The sequence below is a fragment of the Vanderwaltozyma polyspora genome, genomic scaffold, assembly GCF_000150035.1.
Source record: "Vanderwaltozyma polyspora DSM 70294 KpolScaffold1043 genomic scaffold, whole genome shotgun sequence".
Classification (NCBI taxonomy): Eukaryota; Fungi; Ascomycota; class Saccharomycetes; order Saccharomycetales; family Saccharomycetaceae; genus Vanderwaltozyma; species Vanderwaltozyma polyspora.
The window spans coordinates 116,119-130,118 of record NW_001834675.1 but is presented as its reverse complement, the minus strand read 5'-3'; the positions used below and the strand labels follow the sequence as shown (position 1 = coordinate 130,118).

Here is a 14,000-nt window from a genome sequence, read left to right as displayed (position 1 = left end):
ATTAATTTTCACTGGGAAAACCTCACACTTTTTGTATTTTAGATGAATGGCATGTTCTCAGACCGGCACAATCGTAATTTATTTTTTCCTACAATTCGAAAACAGACAAGTCATTGACCTCCGGGGGTTTTTTTTGGGACCCCAGGTTCACGTGTGGCGATCTATTAATAAAAGGGGTTTTGAAAGGAACCCTTAAACCAAATTTTCTTCCAGAGGCCTGGTGTTTGCAGGGTAAAATTTCCGTCAAGGCAGGGTAAACCCGGTCCCCCGGTAAACCGCCGGGTTTTCCAGAAGAAAGACATAATGCAAGGTGAAAGGTTCCGTTTTGAAACGAACCCAAGCGGAGCGGACTTTCCCTACCGCTGTGCCGAATGGAGGAAAGGACCCCAAAGGAGAGAGAGAGAGAGCGATCCTTTATTTTGTTTTTCTTCTTGGGAGTGCAGCGCTACCACTGTATGTTCCCGTTTTGTATACCTACACTAGTTGTGACAGCTCTCTACAAAGACACTACACAACTGAGAATAGACTCCCAACGAATGTCCACATTCACCATTCATCATTCACACCAAAAGGACAAATTCCAGAATCACATATACATATACATATACATATACATCTGCACTTGCACTTGCACTTGCACTTGCATCTACACCTGCATCTGAACTAAACTCCTCCCTCCCATTCCATTCCATCCACCAATCCTCAACTCAACTCAACAACAGCCAACATACAGCCAAACACATCTCAACAACAACAACAACCCAACCCTTCCGCTCATCACACAGCACGTCTCACATGCGTTCCACCGACCCATCCCATCCCATCCCATCACAACCTCTAACAACCTAAACTTCACAATTCGGTTTTAATGCCACAATACAATCTCTTCCTTTTATCAAGCACATCCTTTTTATTCTCTCTTTTTTGATACTTAGAACCTTTTTGGTTTTAGCTTTACCCTTTGGTTTATAAAGCAAACGCTTTTTCTACCCAAGACGTATCTTATCTTATCTTATCTTATCCAGTCTAGTCTAGTCTAGTCTAGTCTACAGTTCTATCCTCTCTCTCCCTCTCATTTGCCTACTCTTGTTTCATTCATACCTTCACATACAAGCAAGTACCTTTATTCACAAACTGTGACAACCTTCCCGCATCCACGTTTGTATAAAGTATATATATACACACATTTTGCTAACTAAATACAAGAACCCAATCCCAATACAATCACACACTCATATTCTCATAACTACATTGCCAAAAGGCCCAAACTGAGGAAAAAAATAATTGATCATTCAGCGTTATTTTAATTCTAATTCTAACTTTACCTCATCGTATCATTCCACTGGATACCTTTCAATTAAACTAAGTTTTTTTTTAAAAATAAATAAATAAAGAAGATATATACTAATATATATCCTTTAGGTTCACACTCTTCAATAGATCAAGGTAATGGAAATACCTTCTCTACAATCTACAATCAATTTCAATCTTTCAAGACCTTTAGACTTTTGATTTATCCTTTTTGACTAGATCTCACGACCCAACTCACCCTGGCCTAATCATCACATTTAAGGGACTCACTCACATCCACTCATCCCATCCTTCCATTTAGACCTTATTCTCTTTTTTTTTTTTTTTTTACCTTTGGGTTTCCTCGTTTGGACTTATTCAATTCACAGATGAGTTTAAATAACAATATCACTATCAATGATAACAATATAAATGATAACGTCGACAACAGCAACGGTAACAACAACGAAATCCCTTCAGATGACTACCCTGTAACACAGAAATTAATAGAAAAATACTATGAAATGATCTTGGGTTGCCCTAAAATTAGACATCATGAATTGGTATTCCCTTCAGAATTCGCCGCCCAGAATTCAAACAACATGGCAATCACAACAACCATCCTACGTAAATGCAACCGTTACGTATCAAAATGTTGGTCACTAATGTATAACGTTCTAATTGGTGATTATGAAAAGAATTTGCTGGTTCAAAAACTTTTATCTGAAAAAAAACATGCAATGTCCTACAACGAATGGAAAATTGCTTGCACCCAACTAGATACTCTGACAAACAACAACAATTGGAAAGAAATCGAAGAATCTTCTTACTACGATTATAAACTCATTAAACAGGTTACTTCGAAATTACGCCATGCAAGATTAAACAAAGACTTCCCACAACTAGTCTATCTAATTAGAACTAACTGGGTCAGAAATTTAGGTAATATGGGTAATGTAAACCTTTACAGATACTCCCACGTAGGAACAAAATACCTGATAGATGATTATATGAACGAATCAAGATTATGTATCGAAGCTTTATTACATCAATCAGAATTAGATGATACTTATCTATTAGGGATGCTACAACAGACAAGAAGAAATATAGGAAGAACTGCTTTAGTCTTAAGCGGTGGTGGGACATTCGGTTTATTCCATATCGGTGTATTATCAACTCTATCAGAATTAGATATTTTACCAAGGGTAATTAGTGGTAGTAGTGCTGGTGCAATCGTAGCAAGTATATTGTCCGTTTATCATAAAGATGAATTACCTGAATTGTTTGAACGTGTACTAGGTACCGATTTCAATATCTTCAAAGATGACAGTTTGAAAAGTGAAAGTGAAAATTTCTTAATCAAATTCTCAAGATTCTTCAAAAATGGTACTTGGTTCGATAATAAACATTTAGGAAGAACTATGATAGAATTCTTAAGCGACCTTACTTTCAGAGAAGCTTACAATAGAACAGGAAAAATTTTAAATATCACCGTCTCCCCAGCTTCGTTATTCGAACAACCAAGATTGTTAAATAATTTAACAGCTCCAAACGTTTTGATTTGGTCCGCCGTTTGTGCTTCTTGTTCTTTACCTGGTATATTCCCTTCAAGCCCATTGTATGAAAAGGACCCTAAAACTGGTGAAACAAGAGAATGGATCGGTAGTAGTTCTGTCAAATTTGTAGATGGTTCGGTAGATAATGACTTGCCAATTTCAAGATTATCGGAAATGTTTAATGTTGATCATATTATTGCATGCCAAGTCAATATTCATGTTTTCCCAATTTTAAAATTATCTTTGTCATGTGTTGGTGGTGATATCGAAGACGAACTGAGCGCTAAAATCAAACAAGGTTTAACAAATGTTTATAATTATATGGCTAATGAAGCTATGCATTTCCTTGAACTAGGCTGTGAGGTAGGTTTGGCTAAAAATGCTCTAACAAAAATGAGATCTGTTCTATCTCAACAGTATTCAGGAGATATTACTATCTTACCAGATTTGAACATGTTATGCAGAATCAATAAATTGTTAAGTAACCCTTCCACAGAGTTTATACTGAGAGAAACAACAAATGGTGCCAGAGCCACCTGGCCTAAAATATCTATAATTCAAAACCATTGTGGCCAAGAATTCGCACTAGAAAGAGCAATTTCATTTTTAAAAGGTAGAATCCTAATGTCTTCAACCATCAAAAATCCAATACAATTTGCTGATATTCCCGTGGGACTAGTGAAGTATGCTATTGACAAATTAGAGGGCGATCAAGAAGATAAAATATCTAAAACCTTAGATGATAACTTATTAGAAACTGAATCTACTAATTCATTATTGCTATTACGTGAAAATTCAAGTGCTAAGCGTAGATTCTCTTCTGTTAAATCGTTAAGACCTGCTACTAACATACTATTGCAAAGAAGAAAATCTGACACTTTACCACGTTCGAGATTATATCCTAATTCTGTTTCTTTTGTGGAAGCGTATCCTAACTCGAAGTGGAATCGTGAGAATAATAAAGCAACCCACTACAGACCTCATATTTATCACAGAAGAAGTACAGAACACCTGTCATCTTGGAGGCACAAGCATTCACCATATAAAGATAATAAACCATATTCCCAACGTAGTATTTCTCCTAATTTAAGACGAGGAACCAGCCAGATAACAACCTCACCTGCATATTTTGGAGGTTTTGAAGGCAACCTTCCATTTACTAATCCTACTACAAGATCAAAAGTTAAAATCAGATCTTCTGCTCAGAGGAAAGGAGGAAGGAAGGGGAAGAAAATATTCTTTACAGAATCAGATAATGAAGAAATGATTTCACAAAAGAGCTCACCATCTGAAGATTCTCAAGAATCATTTGCTATAGACAATGGAAATGATGACAAAGATATACATCCTCAGTTACAATCAGAAAGTGGTGACAGTTCAAATGTAATAATAAATGAAAATGCCATATATGATTCTGTAGAACAGGATAACCCAGAAGGAAAAATTGAATATCTCGGTGACGTAGTATCAAATCAAGATTCAATTTAAGGTTCATATGTGTTCTTAATTAACGTTATACAAATTTACCCAAATACATACAGTATTACATAATTAATTAAATAGGAAATTTTTCGTTTATTATTGTTTTCTATTCTATAATGCAAGTGTAATTATGTATACATATAAATATATGTAACGAAGTAATATTAATTATGATTTATATTTATAAGAATTAATGCCAAATTTTGTCCAAGATTCCATTTCGTAAACGCATTCAATGTTTTCAACTAAATTCTGTAATTTTAATGATCCAACTGTGATATGAGATATTGAAGGACATCCATTGATCTTTAATTGCTCCAGAGGTACTTCTCTAAATGATTTCAAGGTTTTAACAAATTCATAAAGAGAAACTCCTGTAAGAACTGGATTAAAAGAAAAGTCACATCTAGATAGCTTTTCAAGATATATGAGGTTATCAATTAAAAGTTGAAAAGAATTATCATCAAATGAGCCCATATTTGGAAGCTTTAATTCTTCTAATCCAGATAATAATAGGGAGCAATGCGGTACTGATAAAATAGATGGATTTGTTAACAATGAATCCCTTCCAAATCTGATATAGGGACAGTTGCCAATATTTAATCTTTTCAAGGAACCTATTTCAATGGTTGATATTATGTCTAATAGACCAGCTCCTGATATCGACGTTCCCATAAGATCTAAATCTACGATATTTCTAAAATTTGAATAATAGTTTTCCCTCACATTAGTTATATGGGTCATCTCACTCATTGTACAGTCTCTGAATGTCAATTTTTTTAAATTCCCTGAAAACTGTATCGAATTGAATACATCCAAAAAACATAGTAGCTTACTATTCTTATTATTTTCAAACCATATCTCTTGAAGACTGTCAAAGGAGGTTAGCCAAGAAAATTGGTTGGGTGTGTCTTCCAAAGTCACACCCGTTATACACAATTTAACCATATTTTTTGGTATTGCGTTGTAGAATAATGAAAACAGTGGAAACGTAGTTACTTTATTCTGATCACAAATTAACTTTAAAGTCTGTAAATTATCACAAACGCCATCTACCATAAGTGAAGTCATATTCAGATCTAAAGGTCGACTAACTGGCACTACAGAATTAGCTACAATAAATTCAACTCTTTTCAAATTCTTGCATAATATGACAATTTCTTCTTCATATTTCTTATCCATCCTATGTGATATAACCAATGACAGTTCTTTGAGATTATGACAAAGTTGACTATTTTTTGATAATTGATTATATAGCTGACCTGTAGTGGAATTTGGGATGGTCAAAATAAGACTCGTGCATGTAATTGGATTTTTATTTTGTAATAAAGCTGTTAAGGATTTCACTTCTTCGGAGGCAGTCTGAGAGGAGAACCTTAATAGATCAAAGTGAAATGAATTTTTTTTAGTTGGGTGGAATGATTTTAATTTACATATAAATCTCAGAAATTTTGATATTTTACTGGATGTTCCAGATGTCAGGAATAACTTTTGAAAAATTTCTGGATTTGATAGTATTTTTAAATTCCAAGATTTTGAGACTTCAGTAAATTTTATAATCTCCTTAGTGGAAAACGTTGAAAAAATAAAAGGAATAACTTCAGAAGGTAACTCTGAAATAAAATCCACAGTTATATAATCAGAGTCTTCTTTATCTTCAATCTCAATTACAGTTAAATCACTCTCGCTTGAAGATTTCAATTTAAGTCTTTTCGATAGCTGTTTCCTTTCTTCTACCGGATCAATGAGTTGTCTCTTTTGACTAGTGTCACTGTTTGGTAAAGATTGATTATTTATTCTTTTTTTAACGATATCTCTTTGTTGTTTTATAATATCTCTAAATTTTTCAGGTACTACAATGTCAAATTTCTGTAGCATTTCCCTTGACATCAACAGTCCCTTTTTATAACATTTATAAGCTTCCGGGTCCTTCCCTTGTCGTTGCAATACCTTCCCCATCCTAATATAACCTTTCATATTATATGGCTCAATATGAATCATCCTTGAAGATGATTCATAAGCTTTATCCAACTCTTGCAATTTTTCATAAGTAGCACTCAAATTATCATAAAGCTTAACAAGTTTAGGATGATAAATTTTATCACTATTATGCAAAGAACCCCCGGATAATCCCATAGACTCCCTCAACTCCACTAAATCATCCTTATTATAACTATATCCTAACTTAATAGCTTTCTTAAACAAATCTTTGGCCTTCTCATAACTACCACTCTTAAAATAAGTAGTACCCAACTCAATCGCTTTATCAATCACTGAATCAGAACCCATAGACAACTCCAAAAACAAACAAAAATATCATCAATATAACATATAGCACCAATTTACTCAACTAGATAGATTGATAATACCCTTCCTAATCCTATCTATATCAACTTCTTTGCTCAAGTATCATAAGCTTTAAAATGCTTTAATTTTCAATGCTATTCTAAACTATGACATCATACCTGCTTCTAATAAGCATCTTCGAAATAGATGATAATATTTAAAACTACATAATACAATGAAGTTAATGTTGGTGATAGTAATGTTTTAAGATTGGATTGTATATGAGTGAATGCATCAATAAGTCAATTGGTAGTTTCTCTGTTTGCTAGTTTAGGTTTTAAGATGGCAGTTGGTCTTGGTATAATTTTATTTTTAGCCTTTGGGTTACTAATTGCTACTTTTAGTATTGGTATAATACCTTTATATTGGATGAACAAGAATATAAATGGTAACGATGCTAATAAGTATATTGGTATATTATCTCAGTTTGGTATTGGTATGCTGTTAGGTACTTCTTTTATGTTAGTGATTCCCGAGGGTGTGAAATCTTGTGTTGAACACGATGGTAATGTTGGTTTGAACCTGTTGTTAGGTTTTTTAATTGTTTATTTATTGGATAGAGGTGTTCACATATTGATGAGAAGTCCTAACAATTTTAACTTTTTGACTGAGGATGCTTCTCTCAGGATCAATTCTGTAAGAGATTTGATTAGAAATCCAAAAGTTCCATTTATCTCGATCTTAAAGAACAACGTTGTATTTGCTCTATTTATCCATGGATTATCTGATGGTATTGCATTGGGTACTACTTCCAACAACGAGTCTCTACTGATTGTAGTATTGATAGCAATTGTTATCCACAAGATTCCTGCTGTACTTTCGTTAACAAGTTTAATGATTTCAAGACAAAGATTACCTGAATGGGAAGTAATCTCAAATTTATTTGCATTCTCTTTATCGACACCATTAGGCTACATCCTAGTATCACTATTCAATTTGAAACACTCAGACACTATGGATTGGGTGGGTGGAAATTTATTGTTGATGAGTGGTGGTAGTTTATTATATGCGTCGTTTACTGCCTTTGTTGGAGGTGACAGCCACGATCATCACGTGGAGATTCCAAGCGATGAACCATTATCATCCATGCATATGGAGGATAGTAGTGCAGAAAGATTAGATTCGATGTCACAAGGAGATGAAGAAGAAGGAGTTATAAACAAATCTTTACCAATAATTGTAGAATCTGGTTCACAATACGAAGACAACAACAGCTCCACACAATTACCACATGACGAATCAGTGTACATTCTTCTAGGTGTTATAATCCCGGTCATCGTGTCATTTCTGATAAGTGAAGACTGATACAAAAACATGACTAGACATTCAATATCACAGCCATCTCACAACTCAATTCCCAAGAACCATTGATTGAATGACCGTATGTATATATACAAAGGGAGCTGTAAGGGACTATCGAATTGAAGAAATCTTAAATTGTACCAGAACTTACCTACATTGGTACTACAAAAACAAAAGTAAAGACAAGTAAGGAGAGGGAGATGTATTCCAAACCTAGATGATAAATGGATTAATCAACCATGAAATATGTAATTGCGTGATAATAGTTTTATAGTTAGGTATGGGGTTCGTTATGATGTAAATATATACATGAATATATATTATGCTTTATTATAATACACAACGTATAAAACGACAAATTCTTATATAGTGATAAAAATTTTTCACTCAATTTCGAAATGGAAATTTCGATGAGATGAGATGAGATGAGATGAGGAAAGCAAATAAGAAGTAGTATAACTTCTTATAGTTTGAAAACGAGAAGGATATATTAGAAGTGTATTTGTTGATTAAATTTTTACAACTAAGAGAGTATTGTCCTTTGGGAATTTCCACGAGTGCTATATTTTTTTGTGTGTTGTTATTTGAAACAAGGAAGACAAAAAAAAATTTATAGATCAGATCTAACGCTTGATTCGACTTGGGAAATTTGCTAGAGAAGCTATTTTGAATCAAGATGGCACCTCAAGGCAAAAGAAAGAGAGATGATGGTGAGTCCCCTCTTTCGAGAGAGGATAAAACTGTTCAGCCTGCTGCATCATCTCTAGATAGAAATGCAGATGAAGTTTCATTTCCAAGAGGTGGTGCTTCCGCTCTGACTCCATTGGAATTGAAACAAGTCGCTAATGAAGCTGCTAATGATGTTTTGTTTGCCAATGAATCATCCAAAAAGAAAGCTGAAAATTCTGCTGAGACTGGTACTTCAGACCAACGCAAGAGCAAGAAGAAGAAGGTCACCAAGAAAACTGATGACGATAATGAAGATTCTGAGGAAGACATTGACGTCACTTCTGTAATTGTGAGCCATATTAATTTTAAAAATTTGAAAGTTGGTTCTCAACTATTAGGTCAAATTAAATACATTACAAAGGAAGATATATGTGTTACTTTTGCGGATAACATCTCAGGTTACGTTCCTTTGACAAGCATCTCTGACCAATTCACAGATATATTAGAACAATTAGACGAATCTATGAGTGACAGTAGTTCAGATGAAGAAGGAGAAGATGAAGAAGAATATGAATCTTCTGATGATGTATCAAGTGATAAGAAACCATTGGCCAAGAAGGAAGTCCCAAATTTGAGAAATTATTTCAAAATTGGTCAATGGTTAAGATGTTCTGTTTCAGCTAATACAGCTTTAGAAACTCAATCGAAGAAGAACAAGAAAAAGAAGATTTTATTATCTATCGAGCCATCAGTTGTCAATATTTTAACCGAAGAAGACTTAAATAAATCTACTACTGTTCAATGTTCTGTGAAGAGTATCGAAGATCATGGTGCTGCTTTAGATCTAGGTATTGAAGGCATAACTGGTTTTATTTCCAAAAAAGATTATCTAAATTTTGACGAGTTAAAACCTGGGTTCGTTTTCTTGGGTAACATTGCTAAGAAATCAGGTAGATCTGTAGTGGTGAACTTGAACTTTTCACCAAAGAACAAAGTTAGTCAAATCTCATCAATCGATGCCGTTATCCCTGGTCAATCTGTTGATTTATTATGCGAATCTGTTCAACCAACTGGTATAACAGGTAAAGTTTATGGTTTAGTTCCAGGTTTTATTAGTAACGTTCACTTGCATACATTTGATAGAGAAGAAATTAAGCATAAATATGCCATCGGTTCTAACGTCCAAGGTAGAATATTGGCATCATTAAACAACAAGAACGGTGATAAAGTACTAATAATCTCAACTTTACCTCACATCACATCATTGGAAAACAAATTACATGAAATAGAGAATTTGGAAGCTTTCCCATTCGGTTACACATTTGATTCTGCATCTATAAAAGGTCGTGACTCAGAATACTTATATTTAGCACTTGATGAAGATAGAATTGGTGAAGTGCACCATTCAAAAATAGGTAATGCCTTTGAATCAGAGAAAATAAGCGCTAGAGTTTTAGGTTATAACAGTATTGATAACGTATTCCAATTATCCACAGATCCAGAAACTTTGAAATTAAAGTACGTTAGAGCTGCCGATATTAAAATCGGTGAATTATTGACCGGTTGCGAAATTGTTTCTGTTTCATCAAAGGGTATCCAACTTAAAATATTTAACAACCAATTCAGTGCATTTGTTCCTCCAATACATATCTCTGATACAAGATTAGTCTACCCAGAAAGAAAATTCAAGATCGGTTCTAAAATTAAAGGTAGAGTTTTAAGTGTTGACTTCAGAGGTCATATTCTTGTCACACTAAAGAAAACATTAGTTAACGCTGAAGAAAACGAAACTCCGTTACTTGATTCTTACAAAGCTGCTCAAACCATCAAGGATTCTAATTCTAAAACAACTGCTACAGTCCAATATTTCAAACCAAATGGTTGTGTAGTATCATTTTTCGGTGGTATAAGTGGGTTTTTACCAAACACTGAAATCTCAGAGGCTTTTGTTAAGAGACCAGAAGAACATTTGAGACTAGGACAAACTATTTTGGTCAAATTATTGCAAGTAGAAAAGGAAAGATCAAGAATCATTGTTACTTGTAAGGTTTCCAATGATAAGGCTGATTCGCAAAAAGAAACCATTGAAAAGTTGATTCCAGGCAAAAGCTTTGTCGAAGCAAGTGTTATAGAAAAAACCAAAGATTCTTTGGTAGTCGAAATGGAAAAAACTGGTTTACGTGGTGTTGTTTACGTCGGCCATTTATCTGATTTGAGGATTGAACAGAATAGAGCTGAAATCAAAAAGGTTAGAATTGGTTCTAAATTAAATGGTCTTGTTATCGATAAGGATACAAGAACGTATATTTTCAATATGACTTTAAAGGAATCTTTAATCAAAGATGCCAAAGAAGGTAAGCTACCAACATCCTATTCTGAAGTCAAAACTTTAGATAAATCTACTCCATTACATGGGTATGTCAAATCTGTTTCTGATAAGGGTATTTTTGTAGCCTTCAATGGTAAATTTGTTGGTTTAGTTCTTCCAAGTTATGCTGTTGAGAACAGAGAAATTGATTTCAAGAAGTCATTTTATATGAACCAATCTGTTACTGCTTATATCTTAAGAACCGATGATGAGCAAGAAAGATTCTTATTAACTTTGAAAGAACCTAAGACCAAAGAGAAAAAGAAAACTTCAACTGATACTGCTGCTATCAACCCAATAGATTCTTCTATTAAAGATTTATCTGATTTCAGAGTTGGAAGTATTGTAGAAGGTAAGATTAAAGGTGTTAAAAAGAACCAACTAAATATCATTTTAGCTGACAATTTACATGGTAGGGTTGACATTGCAGAGGTCTTTGACAATTTTGCCGATATTAAGGATAAACAACAACCATTATCTAATTTCAAGTCTGGTGATTTGATTAAAGTTAAAATTCTTGGTCATCATGATGTCAAGAGCTATAAGTTTTTACCAATTTCTCATTCCAATTTGAAAAACAGTGTTCTGGAATTATCTATTAAACCATCTGAATTGAAATCATCAAAGATAAATATTCCATCAATCGATGAAGTTAAAATTGACTCAGAATTGACTGGTTTTATTAATAATTTTGCTAAAGACTGTGTTTGGTTAACAGTTTCTCCAATTTTAAAGGCAAAATTACCTTTATTCGAATTGTCAGATGATGGCTCAAGATTTTCAGCGATTGAAGACAGCTTCCCTCTTGGTACTGCATTGAGAGTGCATGTCACTTCTGTTGACAAAACTCATAATTTTGTCACTGTTTCGAATAGATCTAAATCTGTTAAAAGTATCGATGATGTTAATGTTGATGACATTTTACCAGCACGCATAATTAAGGTAAATGATAATTATGTATTGTTAGATTTAGGTCACAAGATTACGGGTATTTCCTTCATTACTGATGCTCTAAATGACTTCTCTTCATCATTACATGATGAATATGACGATAAGTTAAATGAAATGGTTTCAGCAAAGGTTATTTCCATCGATCGTGAAACCAAAAAAATCAACTTATCTCTTCAAAATGAAAAAGCTTCTAACATGAAATTGAAATCACATGAAGATTTGAAACAAAAAGATGTGGTTAAGGCTATTATTAAAAACGTTACTGAAAAGGGTATCTTTGTTTATTTAAGCAGTGCTTTGGAAGCGTTTGTACCAGTTAGTAAGCTGTCTGATTCTTACTTGAAGGACTGGAAAAAGTTTTACAAACCAATGCAATCTGTTATTGGTAAGGTTATCAGTTGTGATGATAATTCTCATATATTGTTGACTTTAAGAGAATCTGAAGTCAACGGTGAATTGAAGGTATTAAAAGGGTATTCTGATATTAAGGTTGGTGATATTTTCAATGGTAATATCAAAAATGTTACCGATTTTGGTGTATTCGTGAAATTGGATAATACTGTTAACGTTAGTGGTTTGGCTCACAGAACTGAAATAGCTGACACTGTGCCAGAAAACTTATCTAGTATTTTTGGTGTTGGTGACAGAGTTAAAGCCATTGTTTTGAAGACTAACCCTGAAAAGCAACAAATATCTTTAGGTCTAAAGGCCTCATACTTCACTAGTGCTAAGTCCAAGGAAAATTCTGATTCCGATTTGGAAAGTGATGAGGATGAAGTAATGGCTGATGTCAATTATAATGAAGAATCCGAAGATGAAGCTGAAATTGACGATGAAGAACCAAAGTCCTCAAAGACTCCAATGACAACTGACGGTTTAAGTTTGAGTGCCGGTTTTGATTGGACCGCTAACATTTTGAACCAAGCTCAATCCGATGATGATCTAGAAGATGAAATGGAAGATTTTACTGAGGTTAAAAGATCTAAACATAAGAGATCAAAGACGAAGATCATCGAGGACAAAACAATTGACATCAATGCCAGAGCTCCTGAATCTGTTAGTGATTTTGAACGTTTAATTGTTGGTAATCCAAACTCATCTGTCATTTGGATGAATTATATGGCTTTTCGTTTGCAATTAAGTGAAATCGATAAGGCCAGAGAAATTGCTGAACGTGCGTTGAAGACTATTAATTTCAGAGAAGAGAATGAAAAATTAAATATATGGATTGCAATGTTAAACTTGGAAAACACATTTGGTACTGAAGAAACTTTAGAGGACGTTTTCAAGAGATCATGTCAATATATGGATTCTTTCACTATGCACAATAAATTGTTGAGTATATATCAAATGAGTGAAAAACTAGATAAAGCAGCTGAACTTTTCAAAGCCACATCAAAGAAATTTGGTTCTGAAAAGGTGAGTGTTTGGGTATCATGGGGTGAATTTTTAATTAACAACAAACAAGCCCAAGAAGCTCGTTCTGTTTTAGCCAGTGCTCTGAAATCTTTGCCAAAACGTAACCACGTCGAACTTGTAAGGAAGTTTGCCCAACTAGAATTTGCTAAAGGTGATCCTGAAAGAGGTCGTTCATTATTTGAAGGTTTAATTGCTGATGCTCCAAAGAGAATTGATATCTGGAATGTTTACATTGACCAAGAAATCAAGATCGGTGAAAAGAAGAAAGCTGAAGACTTGTTTGAACGTGTTATCAACAGAAAGATTACTAGAAAACAAGCCAAGTTCTTCTTTAATAAATGGTTACAATTCGAAGAATCTCAAAATGATGAAAAGACAGTCTCTTACGTCAAGGCAAAGGCAACTGAATTTGCTGAAAATAACCCTAAGGCATCACAAACTGATTAGATTACTAGTTAGACTTTGTACATATAGTCATTATATTAGTTGTATATTAATTTTATCATACGTTTTATTATAAATTACCATTATTTATAGTCCGTATATCTTGAATTCGAAAGTGATAGTTAAATACCGATATTTGACACAAACTTATCTATAAGAGACCATTCATTATA

General features: G+C 33.7%; 4 protein-coding genes across 4 annotated transcripts; 3 read left to right on the top strand and 1 right to left on the bottom strand.

Annotated features, from left to right (window-relative positions):
- Positions 1 to 1,679: 1,679 nt before the first annotated feature.
- Kpol_1043p61 (uncharacterized protein) lies at positions 1,680 to 4,334 on the top strand (the record flags this gene model as incomplete). Its single annotated transcript, XM_001645679.1, has 1 exon — positions 1,680 to 4,334. One exon carries the CDS (start codon positions 1,680 to 1,682, stop codon positions 4,332 to 4,334), a length of 2,655 nt encoding a protein of 884 aa, XP_001645729.1.
- Positions 4,335 to 4,496: 162 nt separating this feature from the next.
- Positions 4,497 to 6,617, bottom strand: DIA2 (DNA-binding SCF ubiquitin ligase subunit DIA2; the record flags this gene model as incomplete). The annotated part of the gene is made up of 1 exon (XM_001645678.1): positions 4,497 to 6,617. One exon carries the CDS (start codon positions 6,615 to 6,617, stop codon positions 4,497 to 4,499), a length of 2,121 nt encoding a protein of 706 aa, XP_001645728.1.
- A 339-nt stretch (positions 6,618 to 6,956) lies between these two features.
- On the top strand, positions 6,957 to 7,979 carry ATX2 (Mn(2+) transporter ATX2; the record flags this gene model as incomplete). The annotated part of the gene is made up of 1 exon (XM_001645677.1): positions 6,957 to 7,979. The coding sequence occupies one exon, from the start codon at positions 6,957 to 6,959 to the stop codon at positions 7,977 to 7,979; it is 1,023 nt and encodes a 340-aa protein (XP_001645727.1).
- A 673-nt stretch (positions 7,980 to 8,652) lies between these two features.
- RRP5 (Rrp5p) lies at positions 8,653 to 13,830 on the top strand (the record flags this gene model as incomplete). Its single annotated transcript, XM_001645676.1, has 1 exon — positions 8,653 to 13,830. The coding sequence occupies one exon, from the start codon at positions 8,653 to 8,655 to the stop codon at positions 13,828 to 13,830; it is 5,178 nt and encodes a 1,725-aa protein (XP_001645726.1).
- Between the last annotated feature and the right edge of the window lie 170 nt (positions 13,831 to 14,000).